The sequence below is a fragment of the Saimiri boliviensis genome, chromosome 7, assembly GCF_048565385.1.
Source record: "Saimiri boliviensis isolate mSaiBol1 chromosome 7, mSaiBol1.pri, whole genome shotgun sequence".
In the NCBI taxonomy this organism is placed as follows: Eukaryota; Metazoa; Chordata; class Mammalia; order Primates; family Cebidae; genus Saimiri; species Saimiri boliviensis.
In genome coordinates, this window is record NC_133455.1 from 109,457,266 (window position 1) to 109,475,880 (window position 18,615).

The 18,615-nt window shown below is 46.8% G+C and overlaps 1 protein-coding gene across 1 annotated transcript; it reads left to right on the forward strand.

Moving 5' to 3' along the window:
• Window positions 1-2,352: 2,352 nt before the first annotated feature.
• Window positions 2,353-4,673, forward strand: CCDC184 (coiled-coil domain containing 184). The gene has a single exon (XM_003941438.4). It carries the CDS (start codon window positions 2,872-2,874, stop codon window positions 3,454-3,456), a length of 585 nt encoding a protein of 194 aa, XP_003941487.2. The 5' UTR covers window positions 2,353-2,871; the 3' UTR covers window positions 3,457-4,673.
• Window positions 4,674-18,615: the final 13,942 nt, after the last annotated feature.

Here is an 18,615-nt window from a genome sequence, read left to right on the forward strand (position 1 = left end):
ATGAAAGCAGGGTCGAACCCATAAGCCCTGAGAACATGCTTGCTGTCGTATAATCAGAAACTTATGCTGTTTAAGCCCAGCTATTTCATGTGTCCTGTCTCTGTTTCTAGTTTTCCTATAGTTTTTAATAAAGTCTCCTTTTTTCCCTGGTTTCCATAAGCCCACTTCAACTGGGCTTATGGAAAACAAGGAAGAGCCTTTCTGTCCTCTCCTGAGACTCAGGCTCAGGAGTAACCCAAGGTGCTATTCCCACGCGTGGGGTATGTAGCAGAGATAAGAGTCCTAGCCAAGGTGAGAGTGCCAGAAGTCTGCTGAACAAAGGAAGAAATGAGCAAGCAAATAGGATTGAATTTATTAGTTTTAGAAAATACAATACTATGGTTTTTTGTTTTTTGTTTTTGAGACGAAGTTTCACTCTTGTTGCCCAGGCTAGAGTGCAATGGCGCAATCTTGGCTCACTGCAACCTCGGCCTCCTGGGTTCAGGCAATTCTTCTGCCTCAGCCTACTGAGTAGCTGGGATTACAGGCACGCGCCACCATGCCCAGCTAATTTTTTTGTATTTTTTTTTTTTTTTAAGTAGAGACGGGGTTTCACCATGTTGACCAGGATGGTCTTGATCTCTTGACCTCGTGATCCACCTGCCTCAGCCTCCCAAAGTGCTGGGATTACAGGCTTGAGCCACCGCGCCCGGCCTTACAATACTATGTTTTTAAAATTTGTTCATATATTCATTTTGGGAAATAAAATTTCTAGTGGCTGCATAAATACTTCATTACAACAGCAATTTTGCCTTAGATTATTTAAACATTCTGCTGCTGGTCATTTAGGATATTCCCAACTTGTTTCTATTTTAATAGCAAGAAGATTGGTATAGGCCAAACAGTCCTCTAGTGTTATAAAAGTTTCCCTGGGCCAGCTTCACTCTTCATCACCAAGCACATAACTGGGGAAACCCCAAGGTAACACATTTGCTGTTGCTGAACCACCAGTTTACAAAACACTCACCTTTACCTAGTTCTTCTCTATCTTGAAGTGATACAGTTTGTTTCTCTTTCCCAGGTTTATTCTTGCGAACATCATTTCTGGTTTCCGATCACTTGTCTTCCCTAATTTCCTAGGATCATTATTAATTGATGTGCTCCACTCAGGTGCCGATTCCTTCTCAATCCGGTATCATCTACATATATTAAAGACAATTTTTCTTCTTCCTCTGTCCTTCCTGCTCCACCCTTAAATAAGGAAAGGGGTTGTCACAAAGGTTGGGGACACTCAATGTAGGTCTGAACTTAGGCACTGCAAGAGAGAGCAGGAATTACTCTAACACGCAGTCCCTCCATTCATCCCCTCCACACAACGGTCAACGGTCTGTTTACCTTTTCACCTGCGAGATGATGCAGAGTGTTATTCAGAATTAGAAATGATATTGCAGATTATCCAGTCCAATTCCCTAACAGATGCGGAAAAGGATGTGGCCAAGGACTCTGAATGAGTAAGTGGCAGAAACGAAACTGAATTCGGGTATCCTAATACCCACTATGTTTGGCTTGGAGAGTTCTGGATGACAGCAGGGGACTTGGTGGTTTTTGTTAAAGTACTCATTCAATAACTATATTAAGCATCTATATACTAGGTGCCAGGCACTATTTTAGGAGTTGGGGATTCCGCGATGGAGGGAACAGGGGAGACAAAAATCTCGCCCTTATGGAGCTTTCATTCTCCAAACTGAAGTACCTGGGCCTTCCCAAACGTGGTAAACTCCCGGGGACTTGGGTAGGAGCAGCAGGGTCCCATCAAGGAGGGAGTCCCATCCTTCCCCAGCTCCCGGGCTTTCTATAGAGAGAGGGCTGATTGACTGCAGAAACCTCCGTAGTGGCCCCCTCCTGCCTCTGCACCGCCAGGCCTGGTGGGGCCGGCTCCAGGGCGCCACCACACCCCGGCTCAACTCTGGGATGATGAGCAGCAGCCTCGCTACCCCCTCCGCTTTCCTGCGCACCGCTGGAGGACAGGGAGGCAGGGCCCTACTTTAGCGCCATCCTCTGAGAAAGGAATGCGGGTTGGAATGATCCTTCAGGGCCGTCGTGCTGGGTCTCCTACTCCGGCGAGGGGAGGGACGCTCTCTCCCGGACTTGGAGGTTTCTGCAGCAAACGGCTCTGTCATGCTTCCCTGCTAAACACCGCAACCACACGCTCCTTCCAGCCTCGGCCGAAGCCACTGCAGCAGCCCCTTCACCTCCCCCCCGCCCGCCGGTCCAGGCTCCAAAGCCCCACTGCAGCCTCCCGCCGCCCGCCCTTCGCCTGCTCCACTTCCTGGTTGCCATGGAGACGCACGTCATTTACGTGCCGTGCGTCGCCTTGGAAACAGAGGCGCATCCGCGGCGCCTCCGGCTGACCCGCCCCGGCTGCTGCTGCCACACTCGCGGGCACTGCCGCTTCGTGGCCTGGGGGAGTCCCGAGCCCGACGCGCCGCTGGCCTCAGCCTCGACCCGGGCCCCTCCGCGCGCGCGTCTGTGACCCACGGAGCCGGCGGGCGCTCTCTGCTCGTGGCGTCCAGAGGGCGGCGCTGACACCGGGGCGATCCCGGAGGCGAGGCGGGGCAGGGCGCTTTCGTCCCGGGGCGAGCCCAAGAGACGCCGGCTCTGGGACCCTCTCCGGGTCCTCGTCCCGCCGCCTCTTCTCGGCCTCCCGCGCTCCTGCCCGCGCCCTCTGCCCAGGACTCGTCTCTCACGTCGGCTCCGCGCCCGTCTCGGGAGCCCCCGCTTCCCTCGGCTCCTCCCCGCGCCCCCGGGACGTCGCCCCCTGCGCCCCCTCCCCCACCCCGGAGGCCGGGCTGGACGCGACCCAGAGCCGCCGCCACCCGCTTCTGCCACTCCATGGAGGACGGGCTGCTGGAGATCATGACCAAGGACGGCGGCGACATGCCGGCGCCCCTGGAGGTGTCCACCGTGCCGGCCGTGGGGGACGTGATCTCCGGGGAGTACAACGGCGGCATGAAGGAGCTGATGGAGCACCTGAAAGCCCAGCTGCAAGCCCTGTTTGAGGACGTGAGGGCCATGAGGGGGGCCCTGGACGAGCAGGCCTCGCACATCCAGGTGCTCTCGGACGACGTGTGCGCCAACCAGCGAGCCATCGTCTCCATGTGCCAGATTATGACCACGGCGCCCCGCCAGGGCGGCCTGGGCGTGGTCGGCGGCAAGAGGAGCTTCCGGAGCGACCCCCAAGAGCCGGAGACTCCGTCGCCTGGGATCGGGGACGGCGGCTTGCTGGGTCGCGATCCCGAGGACGAGGAGGACGAGGAAGAAGAGAAGGAGATGCCCAGCCCCGCCACACCCACCAGTCACTGTGAGCGCCCCGAGAGCCCCTGTGCTGGTCTCCTTGAGGGGGACGGGCCACTTGTGGAGCCCCTCGACCTGCCCGACATTACCCTGCTGCAACTGGACGGCGAGGCCTCCCTGTGAGGGGACTCCGTGGGGCACTACCTTCCCGGGCTGGCTTTGGGTTTCCGAGTGCTAGACGCGAGGGGACTGAACGGCGCGGTGCGGCATGCTTCACTTGGACAGCTGCTCTTGTGGGTCAGGCAGAGAGAGACTCCCTCGAGGAAGGATTTGTAGGGTGAAGGACTTCGGGAGCATCAATATTTCTTTCTGCCCAACCAAGCAAATTATAGCAAACTGCGGAAAGGTGAGGTTCCGGGACAGGAAGCGCCCACCACTGGACTCCCATCCATGCCCTATCCTGTCCTTTCCCCATCCCCAGACAACAGGAGAACCCCTGAATTGTGTAAATAAATTTCTGCTTTTTCTATTCTGAAAAAGGACTTACCTAGGACCGTGGCAAATAATCTCTAACAATTTACCTAGAAATTAAGGAATTGGGGGTATTCTGTTCTGGCAACAGGAAATTTACCCTTCTGCTGAAATCCAAGACATTCAGGGCTCTGCAGAAGCCTCTCCCCTTCACAGATCTCTGCGGCTGCTGATTGGTAAAGGAAGCTTGAGGAGGGAACTGCAGCCCTAGGAATCTGGGTGAATGGGGTTCCAAGGGCCCCTGGGCTGGGAGGAGCTGGCTATGAATGTGCATGAAGACATAATAGCTCGACCTCTAGGATTTTGCATGCAGAGCGGATCCTGCCTTGTCACTGACTTCATCTGGGATTGCTTTTCCACTCACTGGGGCTTAGAGAACAAAGAGCCCGGTTCGCAGGCAGAGACTCAGGGGTGCTCAGCAGCAGCCCAGGTTTAGGGGACATTTGAGGGACTCTTGGGGCCGCAGCCAAAACTGTCTCTCCTGGCTACACCTGCTTAACTTCAGTTCCTCTTTCTGCCAATCTGTCCCTGCCCGCCGCCTCTCGGTGTTGCCTCCATAATGTCTTGTGTGTGTTATGTGCGTCCACTTGTGTAGTAGTGTGTGAGCCCTGAGGGGCAGGGCTTGTGGCTCTGGTGTTAGGTTTAGGGGGCTTCAGACCCTTCTGTGAGCTCCGAGCTATCATGGCGCTTTTCCCTCCCTCTTCCCCCAACCAGGGCATGGAGCATGTGGCTGTCCTGAGGTTCCTTTACTGCTGTGCAACCCTCCCATCTCCTCAAGTGGTGACTGTGTGCCCTCCCCCTCCTTTGTGTATTCCTTCTCTATGCTTTCCTTGGTATTAATCTTAATAAAAAAGGCGTCATCTCCCCTCCTTGCTGACTGGTACCAGGGGATATCAGGGTGGGGCTTAGTGGGAACCGCAGGGACCACACCTTCCCTCCTCTCTCTTTGCCTCCAGTTCAAGGAGTTGACTGTCTCTGCCCTGGTTGGGACGGGCATTGCCAACTCTGCCTGCTTGCCTTTCTATCCTGGACCTTGACCTCAAGCTGCCTTGGGGAAGGAGGTGGTAAGTGTTGAGATTCCCAGGCTAACATGGGTTTTTAGCAGCTAGAACTCCAAATAGGCAGGAGATTTCTTTCCAGTGAAGCATCTGGCCTCTGGGAGAATGATTTCTGAATCTGGGTCCTGGAATGGCAGGTCTTGCACCTGCTCCGTGGAAGGAGTGGGGTGGGGGTATTGTTCTGGAGGGATTGCCTGGGATCTCTGGAAACAGTGACACATCACAAAGGGAAACCACGATAACTGCCTCAGGCCTCTAGTGGAGAACCCCGGTAAGGTGTTCCCCAGAGAGCTTGACTGACAGCTCTAGTCTACTCCCTTGGGCAATGGAGATTTCCTGAGGCTGCCCCTGAACAAAATTTGAGAATGAGCTGGGGTGCTGTGTGTGTGTGCATGTGTGTGTGTGCGCGCTTGTGTGTGTGTGTGTGTGTTCTTGCTGCTGGTAGCCGCGGAGTGGTGGAAAGAGAGAGCACTAAAGACACAGATCTGGACTTGAATCTCAGCTCCAACACTGAATTGATTGAGGCTTAGTTTCTGAATATGTAAAATCCCCATTTTACATACATACCCTATGAAATAGGCACTATTATTATTTTCCTGTAACAGTTCAGAAACAGACTCTAAGATGCTCAGGGTCACAGGCTAGAACTTGGCAGAGCCAAGACTTAAACCCAGGTCTGTGTGACTTAAAGAGCCCTAGACGGAAACCACTTTGCTAATTGCTTTCTTGTTTGGATCTTCAGAGAGGGCGACCCCTTATATCTCAAGAAGTTGTTGGGGTGAAAAATATACAAGACTCCTAAGAAGTCTTGCGCAAATGTTAGTTTCCTTTTAGTTTTATTGGACTAGGAGGGTGGTGGTGACCGGCTCCTCTGGGAAAACAAAGCTATCCAGGGAAGGTTCTAGAAACTTTCTTTTTATATAATCTTTTCCCATCTAAAGAAGCCTTATCCTTCTTTAGAATTAGATATTAGGTATTCTATCTGATTTTACTTATCTGATTCTATCTACAGAATTCTAATTCTTTAGAATTAGATGGAACTAAGGAAAGCAGAATGGTGAGATTCCTAAGCTGGCATGTACCTTTTCATCATAAATGAAATGGTCATCATGAATGTCATGTAACTATGGGCCAAAAAGGTCTTGGGCGACAGTCAGCCCTGTACACATAGGCTGGCCAGAGGAATCTTGAGCTATGCAGTGACTAGGGAATGTGTGCTGGAGACCCTAGAGAGAGCTGCTAAAGTATCTAAGTGAGAAAGTGTCCCTGAGGACTGGAAGACAGATTCCTATTATAGTTCCAGCAGTAGTTCCTAAGAAAAGCAATGACAACTATCATTTATTGAGCCTCAACTATGTGCCAGACACTGTACCCAATTTTATCTCCCAACAACCCTATGAAATAGGCACTATTATTATTTTCCTGTAACAGTTCAGAAACAGACTCTAAGATGCTCAGGGTCACAGGCTAGAACTTGGCAGAGCCAAGACTTAAACCCAGGTCTGTCTGACTTAAAGAGCCCTAGACGGAAACCACTTTGCTAACTGCTTTCTTGTTTGGATCTTCAGAGAGGGTGACCCCTTATATCTCCAATCAAGAACGTAAAAGAATCCTGAAAAGGAAATAACCTTAGTTTTGGTTACTTTTCATCTTCTTAGTTGAAACTAGAAATTGCAGTTCAGATTTTTGTTAGTGACCCTTCCCAGAGTCCAGTGGGTGGTAATATACTAATGGCACCAAGAAGATGGCCTCCTGGACCTGTTCCTTAAGAGGAAGAAGCCGATGCCTCAACGTGTTCCCTCACACAGCCCCATTCTTGTGCCTCTTTCCGGTTCCCTGTATCTCAGATTCTCCAGAGTTTGACATCAATCCCAGGGGCAGCTTAGAGTGGATGCGATGGCTCACACCTATCATCCCAGCTACTTGGGAGGCTGAGGTAGGAGGATCACTTGAGCCTAGGAGATTGAGGTTGTAGTGAGCCATGCTTGTGTCACTGCACTCCAGCCTGGGCAACAGAGGGAGACCATGTCTCAAAAAAAGCCAAGGGCAGTTTAGTGCTTTAGCCTCTTTAGAAAGTTCCGGCAGAGTCTTCTAACCTTTGGCTCTCCTCCAGTTCCCCTGGTTATGCCCACTGTCCTCAGTCCCTTAGGGGCTCTTTGAAGTTCTTTAACCATTGCCCCTCAAGTCCCAGATAGATAAAAATCTCTCCAGAAAAAGCAATTCTTCACCTTACTCAGACCCAGCGTCTCACAAGGATCCAGCACAGGTAGGAGGTCCTTGTCCCTCCGTATTCCCCACTCTCCTCTCGCATTTCTCCTTTGTACTGCCTCCTGGCCTCTTCTCTAGTGAGTGAGTTTCAGCTGGGATTCCTCAGCAGGGACTCATGGGTAAGGGTCACAATTGAACTTCAGAGGGCCACAACCCCTTGAAATTGAATGCAAAGTAACAAGTATGTACATTCTCTAGAGAAAGGTCCATTGTTTCAACTTTATTCTTAAAAAGTAAGAATTTGGCTGGGCGTGGTGGGCTCACACCTGTAATCCCAGCACTCTGGGAAGCTGAGGTGGGCAGATCACCTGAGGTTTGGAGTTTGAGACCAGCTTGTCCAACGTGGTGAAACCCCATCTCTACTAAAAAAAAAAAAAAAAAAAAAAAACACACACACAAAAATTAGCCAGGCAAAGTGGCAGGCGCCTGTAATTCCAGCTACTCCAGAGGCTGAGACAGGAGAATCGCTTCAACCCAGGAGGCAGATGTTGCAATGAGCCGAGATTGTGCCACTTCACTCCAGCGCGGGCGACAGAGCAAGACTCCATCTAAAAACTAAAAAAGTAAGGATTAAGTAAAAAAAAAAAAAAAAAGGTAAGAATCACTGAGATAAAGAGTAATGAGACTTTTTAACTTGAGAAATACCCAAGGGGAAATGACTTTTCCTGAACCTGGTATTCTTGGCACCCTTTCCTCCAGAGTTTTCCATACTGAATTGAAATTTTCACATAAATCTGATGAGTCACCATCAATTCAACACATTCAAATTCTGTTGACACCCATGATGTGCAAAAAATCCTGTCTCCCAATACTTCCAAGTCTGCTAGTACTTGAAGTTTGCTGGAGCACTGCCAATGTTGTGGAGGTGAGGAGATGGCCCCTGCGGTGACTTCATACTGTTTTATGTCTGGGGCCAACACATGCTGCACTGTGGTAACTCCTCACAACTCTTTCAGTTTCTGGCACTCCCATCTCACACTGGTTTAAGGGGCCTTTCTCAGGGGTTAGCCCCTATTCTCAAGATGAAAACATGTATAGCTTCATAGAAATAAGGTAGTTTTATCCTGGTATGGCTAAAATTTGCTCTTGGAGAAAATGTTATTTCCCTAAGAGATGTCCACTGGCCTCCAACGTGAACACACAGTTTTACGTGACCTCAGGATCACCATGAATGATAGTCTCTGCTTGATATGTATGATCAAATGGCTCACCAGAAGTTTCCCAGAACTAAGGAATAGTTCTTTCCCAAATATATTTAGGTGTATACTTCTTGCAAGACATAAAATTGCTTGCAGGCCGGGCGCGGTGGCTCAAGCCTGTAATCCCAGCACTTTGGGAGGCCGAGGCGGGTGGATCACGAGGTCGAGAGATCGAGACCATCCTGGTCAACGTGGTGAAACCCCGTCTCCACTAAAAATACAAAAAATTAGCTGGGCATAGTGGTGCATGCCTGTAATCCCAGCTACTCAGGAGGCTGAGGCAGGAGAATTGCTTGAACCCAGGAGGCGGAGGTTGCGGTGAGCCGAGATCGCGCCATTGCACTCCAGCCTGGGTAACAAGAGCGAAACTCCGTCTCAAAAAAAAAAAAAAAAAAAAAAAAAAAAAAAAAAAAAAAATTGCTTGCATTTTTGAAAAGGCAGGTTTTCAGAAGTATCTTCCTCATTTACATGCTTTGAAGAAGAACTTCAGCTGGGATACCTTGCTACAGTAAGAAATGTGACGGGCTGGCGCGGTGGCTCAAGCCTGTAATCCCAGCACTTTGGGAGGCCGAGGCGGGTGGATCACGAGGTCAAAAGATCGAGACCATCCTGGTCAATATGGTGAAATCCCGTCTCTACTAAAAATACAAAAAATTAGCTGGGCGTGGTGGCGCGTGCCTGTAATCCCAGCTACTCGGGAGGCTGAGGCAGGAGAATTGCCTGAACCCGGGAGGCGGAGGTTGCGGTGAGCCGAGATCGCGCCATTGCACTCCAGCCTGGGTAACAAGAGCGAAACTCCGTCTCAAAAAAAAAAAAAAAAAAAAAAAAAAAGAAATGTTTTTGAATAAAAGACCAGAAAAAAGGGCATGTTCCAGCTACCATTTTCCCCTCACATTTAGGCTGTCTCCAGAAAGTGAATTCTCTTTCTGCTTGGAAGCACTGTACTTACAGAAGGAACCCTGCTCTGTAAATGACGCTGTAATGGTGCCACCTGTCGGGAGAATAGGGACATTACAAGGGAAACTTCAAAGGGAATTGACGTCTTTCACTTCAGCCAGCACCATCAAATAAATGCCGGCTAAAGGCCTGGTTCTCTGCCAAATGGTGTGTGGCCAGGAGAGGAGGGAAAGTAAGTAAATAGAATGTATTTGAAGAATGTAAAAAACAATTGCAATAAACTCCTAACTCATCTCCCCTGGCCTTGCTCATATACCTTTCAGCTGAAGGTTAATCTTCCTAAACCAGAGTTCTGAACATTCATTCTTCTCAGAAATCTGTGTGTCTCCAGTACTTCCTAAGTAAGGTTTAAAGCCCAGTGGGCGTGGGGAGCCCAGATCCTCCCTAATTAGACCCCGGAATATTTTTTTAACCTATGTATTCCATTTCCTAGCTACATCTTCTGGACACCATTCCACCAGGTGAGAAGCCCAAATCATCCAAGTCAAAGCTGGAAATGATTCCCAAGGGTATCCCTGGTTCCCTAATCCCTGAGTGAGCCATCGAAATGAGTACCCTCTGGCCTTAATTCCCTGTCTCTCAGTCATTCTTCCCAAGTGCAGTCAGATACAAATCTCTTCCAGAAAAAGGACTTCTGCAGCCTGGGTCACCTGTGCTGTGCCAGCCTCTCAGAGGCGTCCCCAACCTCTGTTTGCCCATTTTCTCTTCCCTCATTCTGCCTGTGAATGGGAAATCTCCAGAAATAGCATGTGAAACTTTTGGACTATGAATTTGTGCTTTTATTTCAAGGAATAGGGTTCATAATTTTCATCAAATTCTTAAGGAAGTCTGTAAAGTCAGAAAGGGTAACTAACTCTAGGCAAAATGTGCTACTCACCATTTCCCAGAAATACCCCTCATTTTCCTACATCTCGCTCTCTGGTCATTCTCTTTATTTTTCTGCTCCATCATGTCTCTGCTAGTTAAGAGTCCTACTGGTTCTCCAAAGCCCTTCTCTAACGCTGCCTCTCTCATGGAGCCTTTCCTGATGTGATCTCTTCCTCCCTAAAATGTCCAAATCTTTTTCTTTGTACCTATTTGGTGAATGGTAACTATATTTTGCCTTACTTCTATTATTCTTCATGTGCTTTTACGTTCTCCCTTCCAAATTATCGGTTATCTTGAGAACCAGCACTGCTTTCTCATTTTTATAGTCTCTGAAGTATCTATTTTATTGACTTTAAGGCACCATTGATTGTATGGCATCCTATTTTACATACATTTAAGAAACGAAAAAATATTGTCAAATTAACACTATGCTTTCTTATCACTTATATTTTAAAGTTTCATTCTGATTTAAATAATTTTTAGAGTTATTTAGAAATAGAACTTAAAAAATCACTGAAATAACTGAGTTATCACAGTATTATTTAATTTTTTCACATTGAGTCTGACACTGCCGAATCACTTTTTGACTCAGAATTGTTGATGTCTGATTTTCCCATGAATTTCTATTCTCTGGGCCATTTTGAATATTAGTGAAGCGGCATTTCTTATAAAGAAAAAAAAACCCTACTATTGTCTATGGGAATTTATTCCAGACTACAATACCTAGTATGCAAGTTTTAATAATGGCACGTTTTTCAATCTTGCTAGAACATGTTCAGGGAAAGTGTTCAGACAACAGCTAGGACAAATATTCCTTCAAATGGTCATTAAATGGCTGATTAACTGAAACATCAAAGGATTACAGATTTGCAGTCATGCCACTTTGAATAACAACTAGGATCAGGCATGTGTAGGCAAAGACAACTATGTCGTGACTGCTGTTTGGCCAACAGCAATTGAAAGCTGCCATCAATTATAAGACACATTCCATTTCAGAGATGTTACAATGTGGGGTGGAGGAAGTCTGTCTGGAATTAGTAGTAAGGGACTTTTCTAATAATTGGCAGAAAATGTGTGGAATTGAATCTTGTCATCTAAACAATGACAAGATTTTAGAGCCAGGAATTAAGAAAGCACATGTTATCATCTCTTAGAATGTTAGAAAATGTAGGCTGGGCACAGCGGCTCAGGCCTGTAATCCCAGCACTTTGGGAGGCTGAGGCAGGTGGATCACAAGGTCAAGAGATCGAGACCATCCTGGCCAAGATGGTGAAACTCGTCTCCACTAAAAATGCAAAAATTAGCTGGGCGTGGTGGCGCATGCCTGTAGTCCCAGCTTCTTGGGAGGCTGAGGCAGGAGAATCGCTTGAACCTGGGAGGTGGAGGCTGCAGTGAGCCAAGATCGCACCACTGCATTCCAGCTTGGGTGACAGAACAAGACTCTGTCTTTAAAAAAAAAAAAAAATCTTAGAAAATGTTATTGGTGAAAGAAACTTTAGCTCTTTAAAGCAAGCAGTTTTTATGGCTTAAATAGCAGACAGCTGGAAGGCAAAACAGGTTTCCAGAAATTAAGGGTCCCATTTTTATACTAGATCCTGGATTCTAAAAAGAGGGAATCAGCCCATCCCCAATCCCTTGCATCCATACCCCTGAGTCCATGCATGCTGTCTCAGTTTGATTCCTTATCAACTCTAGGACTGATAAATCAGTCATTTCATTGGTTTCAAGAAGAACTATTATATAATTCTGCTGTCATTTAAAATATATTACTGCAGATTAAATAGAAAAATGGGGGTGGGTGGCGAAGGGATCATGGGGAAAGTCCCATGAAGAAGTTTATGCCTTTCACAGGCTCTTCCACCCAATCCTTCCTTCCTTTCTTTCTGCTCCTGCCTTCTTGCTCAGCATTACAAGCACATTATCATATTTTGAGAAAAATAGTTTATTTCACATGTAGCCCCCTTGGGTAGGGGAAATTTATCTTATTTTTACCCCAAGTACTTCATTAAAAAGTACAGCCTCCTTCTAAGAGAATTGTTGGTGAGCAAATATTAATTATGTCATTGTACATAACTAAATAAATGGGTGATGTGCCCAAGGTTACACAGTTAATGACTGTTAGGAACAGAAGGCTGTTCACCTGCGCTATAGAACAATTTGTTTCTCATTAAATGGTACTTCACCTTAATCTGCTATAAATGGTTACAACATGCTAAGGAAAGCTTATTGTAATTTGAATCCAGCTTTGAGAATAAAAAGTCAAAATATTTTTTATAGCAGGTGAATAATTCTTAGCAGCATGATGGAAAAATACATTGAAAAAGAGAACCAAGACTGAGTGACTCTGTCAGCAAATGTTTACCAACTGCCTGCTATGTGTCATCGAAGGCCACAGGCATTGCAGCAGACTCCAGGAAGTCACGGTCCCTACCTTTAAGGAGCTCACAGTCTAATTATGAGGGAATAATTGAATTGGGATGGAGTGTTCTTGAATCAGGACAGAGTGTTTCTCGGAAGATCAAAGGGAAAATCTGTTCTCTATGAGCATTGTCCACTAAATTGAAAGCACTTCAATTTTCAGGGGAATGGCGTGTGTCGGGGAGGGGCGGGTGTGTATGCCGGTGGGACAAGGTAAATGGAGGAGAAAGTTAAAAAAATGTGTGATGTTGAGTTGTGGGCTTGTAAAAATAGTTTTTTTTTTTTTTTTTTTTTTGAGACGGAGTTTCGCTCTTGTTGCCCAGGCTGGAGTGCAATGGCGCGATCTCGGCTCACCGCAACCTCCGCCTCCTGGGTTCAGGCAATTCTCCTGCCTCAGCCTCCTGAGTAGCTGGGATTACAGGCACGCGCCACCATGCCCAGCTAATTTTTGTATTTTTAGTAGAGACGGGGTTTCACCATGTTGACCAGGATGGTCTCGATCTCTTGACCTCGTGATCCACCCGCCTCGGCCTCCCAAAGTGCTGGGATTACAGGCTTGAGCCACCGCGCCCGGCCAGAATTTTAGATTTTATACAATGAGAAAAATAAAATCTCATAAACATGGTAGGATGGGATTCACACCTAGAACCTGGCAGTGAAAAAAGTACAGTACATTGTTCCATAGAAACCGAACTAAGTTCTGATGTGCAGCTGGAAAAGGGTTGCTGGTTATGGGTCACACACCATGTATTTATGGGAAACCTGCTTCTGGGTTAGAAGCAGCTTCTTTGCTGTAATCTACAGAAAGTTAGCCCTTGCCCCTGGCATTTGTAAAATTCAGGAAGGAAACAGGGAAGAAAAGGGGCTGATAAGGGATGAAGGAAGGAAAGAGACAAAAGAAAATAAGTGTAAGGAATGAAATAAAACCAAAGAAAATGATAGAAGGAAAGTCAAGAGTAGCCCTTGTGTGGGTCTTTTACATTCCTGAGCATGGAAACAAGAAAGGAATCGTTTAGGTAAAGATAAAGGAGAGGAAAGAAATCATGTCATTTAAAAAATGTGCCAAAGGCTAACAAAACAGATACATACACTGGATTATAGATCCCAGGAGTAAATAATGAAACTGGCACAAAACCAAGTTCCAGAATCCGAGGATATGTTGTTTAATGTACATTTCTTTCCTCAGAAGGAAGAGGTGACACAGTACAGATTGCTATTCTGGATCTCTAATTCTGACCCACAAAGATGGAACTGATTAGTGAAATGGAAGTGAAGAAAAATCTTTGAGAGAAGGTAACTATATCACTGAGTTCCTGGTAGCCGAGAACATAAGGTGAAATATGTGTCTAGGGTTATGAAAAACTTGACTTCAGATCAAGGCTATGATTTTCATAGCTTGAGACTGTATGAGGGGAAAAAGTTCAAAGAAGATTAAATTCAATCAGAACAGTTACTTTGGAGTTCACTGAAGAGGAGTGAATGGAATGATCTTGCCAGTGAATTCAGATTTAGAGATAGCTGGCAGAGAATAAACGCAACTAAGAAAGTGGTACCCATATTTCAACATTTTAAAAGCGCAAGCCATAAAACAAAAACGGGGGAGTTTCATTACTAAAAAAATAAGGATTTCTGTTCCATAAAGGGGATTATTAACAAAGTTAACAGGCAGACGGCAGAATGGAGAAAATACTTGCTTTGTCTAAAACTGACAAGGGTGTAATATCACCCTAAATGTATGAGGAACTCCTGCAAATGAATAGGGAAAAGCAACTCAGTATTCAAAAAAAAAAAAAAAAGGAGGCCAGGCACGGTGGGTCACTCCTGTAATCCCAGCACTTTGGGAGGCCGAGGCAGGTGGATCACCTGAGGTTGGGAGTTCAAGACCAACCTGACCAACATGGAGAAACACCATCTCTACTAAAAATACAAAATTGGCCAGGCATGGTGGTGGGTGCCTATTATCTCAGCTACCTGGAAGGCTGAGGCAGGATAATTGCTTGAACCCGGGAGGTGGAAGTTACAGTGAACCAAGATGGTGCCATTGCACTCCAGCCTGGGCAACAAGAGCAAGATTCTGTCTCAAAAAAAAAAAAAAAAAAAAGGCAAAAAATACAAATAGCCAATTAATTGTAGAGGAGAAAGCTAATAAGTATATGGAAATTTGATCAAAACATTAGTAATCAAATGCAAATTAAACCAATAATGAGATATTACTTTATTCCTATCAAACCAGTGAATAGAAATCTAGAAAATTGCAAGTGTTGGCTGGGTGCAGTGGCTCATGCCTGTAATCCCAGTACTTTGGGAGGCCAAAGTGGGAGAACTGCTTGACCCCAGGAGTTTGAGACCAGCCTAGGCAACATAGTGAGATCCCACCTCTACAAAAAATTAAAAAATTAGCTGGGCATGGTGGCATGCACCTATGGTCCCATCTACTCAGGAGGCTGAAGCAGGAGGATCGCTTGAGTCCAGGAGGCTGCAGTGAGCCATAACTATGCCACTGCACCCCAGCCTGCACGACAGAGTGAGACTCTGTCTCAAAAAAAAAAAAAAAAAAAAAAAAAGGCAAGTGTTGTCAGATGTGGAAATACAGAATCTTGCACTGTTGCAAGATTGGTTTGACCACTTTTGGAAAGCGATACGGCATTACTTGGACACATTAAACGGATTCATATCCAGCAGCCCAGCAGCAATTCCTCCCCTAAGTAACATAAAACAAATTCTTACAAGTTCACAAGGGGACCAATACAAGGATATTCAAGTCAGGGTTATTTGCAGTAGTATAGAGTTGGAAGCAGCATGGGAGCTCATCAGTGGAAGAGTGGACAGATGCATACCGCAGACTATTAGGCATCAATGTGAATAACAGATTAAATATTAACATCTGGCAATGTGGATGGAGCTAAAAAAACAGTGCTTAGGTTAAAAAATATGTATGTAATGAGACAAATACCTCAGTAGCTTTGGAGTACCCTTAAAAATCCATGCCCACAAAATAATAAACTATGTTTAGAAAACACATAAATGGAAATATGCACATTAAACAAATTAGAAAATTGCCTATTGTAGGGAGAAAATGGGATTTGAAGGTTGTAAACAAATAAGAAACGAGAGGGCCTTTCTGTCAGGGTCCGATGATAGTGTGCCACGAACTGAGGAGTATGACGAATTCAATACTTTTAGGAACAAACAAAACTTCAAAACATAGCAAAACAAAACAAAAAAACCCATAAATCGTAACACCTGAAAGATGAAACTGGAATGAGAAGAAACTTGCAAAAAAGAAAACTGACCACAAAATGGGCTTGTTATTTTGAACATGTACAAAAAACAGGTAAGTCTGATGCTCTGGCCACATGGATACTGTTAACAGAAGAGGGAAGAAACATTTCTGGAGGTGCTAACTGAAGTGCTTGAAATACTTTATTTAATCCTCGTATCCATACTGAAGCAGAGTTGTCCTAGTTAAGACTCTTCAGCTAAGAATCTTCGGTTGCAAGAAACCAGTCCATTTCTGACAGCTTTAAGCCAAACAACAACAAAAGGCATTTGTTATATGGGTGTAAGGTTATTTCACAGAACCCAAGAGCAAGAATGCAGCTGGGTCTTCAAGGCTGACCCAAACCAAGTGCTCCCAGAGGTTCTAAATATATTTTTCATCTCCTAGATAAACCATATTTCTATATGTTAAACAATATTTCTGAGGAGGTCACTAACTAATGATAGGTGCCTCTGGGCCTTCCCTAAGGGTTCAGGGCTCTGGACATTCCCCCTCCACTACTATCAGAACAGCTTTGTTTTTATTTGGTTAATACATCAGGATTCTGCCTAAGAGTTCATTGAGGAAATAGCACTACAGCATCTCCTCTGGCCAGATACTGTGCGAAGAATTACAAATCACAGACAAGTGGAGAAGATAGAAAAGTAAATACACTGTAAAACAATACGGGAGTACAGTGATAGAAAAACGCGGATTATTAAGGGAACTCAAAGAAAGTCTAGTAAATCCAGAAAGGGGTAGGGCTTATGGGAGTACCTGGAAAGGGGAGGTAAGGCAGCTCAAAGGACACGGTTGTTCAAGGGAGGGAAGAGGATTCAACACTTAGACAATGCGCTAAAAGTGGGGGCTGTCACTGCGAAAGAACTAGGCTTCGGATCGGTGGTCACGGCTGGGAGCTGCGGAGGCTGGATGTGATTGGCAGAGTCCTCTGCTCAGGTCTGCGTCAAGCCTGGCTTCGCTCCCATCCCAACCTGCGCCAATGGGGCGCAGCATCTCAACCGTGCCACTCGGCTGGGAGGGGAGCCTAAGCCTCAAAGTCCTCACCGCCCGCTGGAGGGACTCAGCAGCCGCATGGGTGTCCCAGAACAGATCGCGTTCCGCAGAGGCTGTTAGGTCACCGCAATTCGGCGCGGGCGTGGCGGCCAAGGAGAAGGCGCTCATTGGCTGCCACCGCCCGGGTCCGAGAGGCCGAGGAAGGCTGATTGGCCATAGGCTGTCCGCGCGGGCCACGCCTATCTCCTCTCCTCATTCTAATTAGGTCAGGGGCCGCACAGCCTCTTGGGTAGTTGGGGCGTGCGTCGCGTAGCCGGCCCTGCGAATATGGCGTCAGCTTCGGCTTCCGGTCTGAGGGCGCCGAGAGCCCAGCCAAACTCTGCGGACGGCCATTCCTGGGTACCTTTCCTACGTTTTCGGCCTTTGGGCTGAGCCTTGGTAACCCCAGAGCTTGGTTGCATGCCCACCGGCGACAAGTGGCTTTGCATTGGGACATGAAAGGGGACTGGAAAGTGCCGTGCAGTTTCAGGGTGATTTCTGGTTATTATTACATATTCACGAGTTTTCGCAGAGTGTGGGGGCGATTTGTGTCCTCCAGAGACCAGGGACCAGGGCCGAAGCTACGGCAGGGGAGACGCGGCCAGGGCTGTGGCTTCTTGTGCGAGCCCCGTTCGCGTCGCTTCCCGCCTGGCGCCAGGCGCCCTGGGAGCCCAGGGCCTTGAATGAGACGGTGCTCGCCCTTGAAAAAGCAGTTCTAGGTCATTCAGCCTGCTTTTCCAGCATGCCGGGCCCCGGCTCACCTCTCGCCATCCATGTTGACAGCACCAGTTCTACTACGAAGCAGGAGATTGCTCTTGCCTGGAATTTCACTCGTCCCCGGTATCGAACCTCCACCCCAATTTTCTACCTTACAACTCTTGCGCATTTTTAACGGCTCAGCCAATATTACCTGCCCCGTTCTGGAGCTCCTTAGGAGTGCAGGCTCTGGAACAGGTGCTATGCCATTTTATTATTTTTCTTTCTTATTTCTTTAATTTTTTTTTTCGGGGTGGGGGGTGGTGGGTGACGTCTGGTTCTGTCGCCCAGGCTAGAGTGCAGTGGTGGGATCACAGCTTACTGCAGGCTGGAGTCGGAGTCAAGCAATCCTCTCGCCTCAGCCTGCTGAGTATATGGGATTATAGGCGCAGGCCTCTATAAAATTGTAAATGCTGTGGATTTTGAGTATTTGACCTCTATGAGTCTCCGTTTTTGCATCTTAGCATTGAGATAATACTAGTACTTCATAAGGTTATGTGAGGATTAAATGGAAAGCTCTTACAATGTAAGTGGTTAGTAAGTATGAGCTGCTGTTACATGTGCTTTTTTCCAAAGTACTTCGTGTAGGCCTTTTATAACGCTTGCCCTTTCTATTACCGTTATTTGTTCTTGTTTGCCCTACCAGACTGAGATTCTCAAAAGCTGGAACTGTCTTGTTTGTAATCTCAGCGTCTAGCAGTGCTGGGCAAATGTAAAGCTAAGAAGTGATTTCCTAGAAAACTTTTTAAAAAGCGCTCTTTCTTCTCCTTTCCCTTTCTTCCTTTCCTTCACCTTTTCCTCTTTGAGGTAGGAATTTTCAAACCTAGAGAAGCAGCTGAGACCCTAGGGGGGAAAGATAGGTACTCATTTTGTTATTGTTGTTCTCCATGGTGACCAAAAGAGCCTTAACATTCACCTCAGCCTGACAGCTTTAGACAGGTTTCTTCTGGACGTTAGGACCTTCACCTCCCCTTTC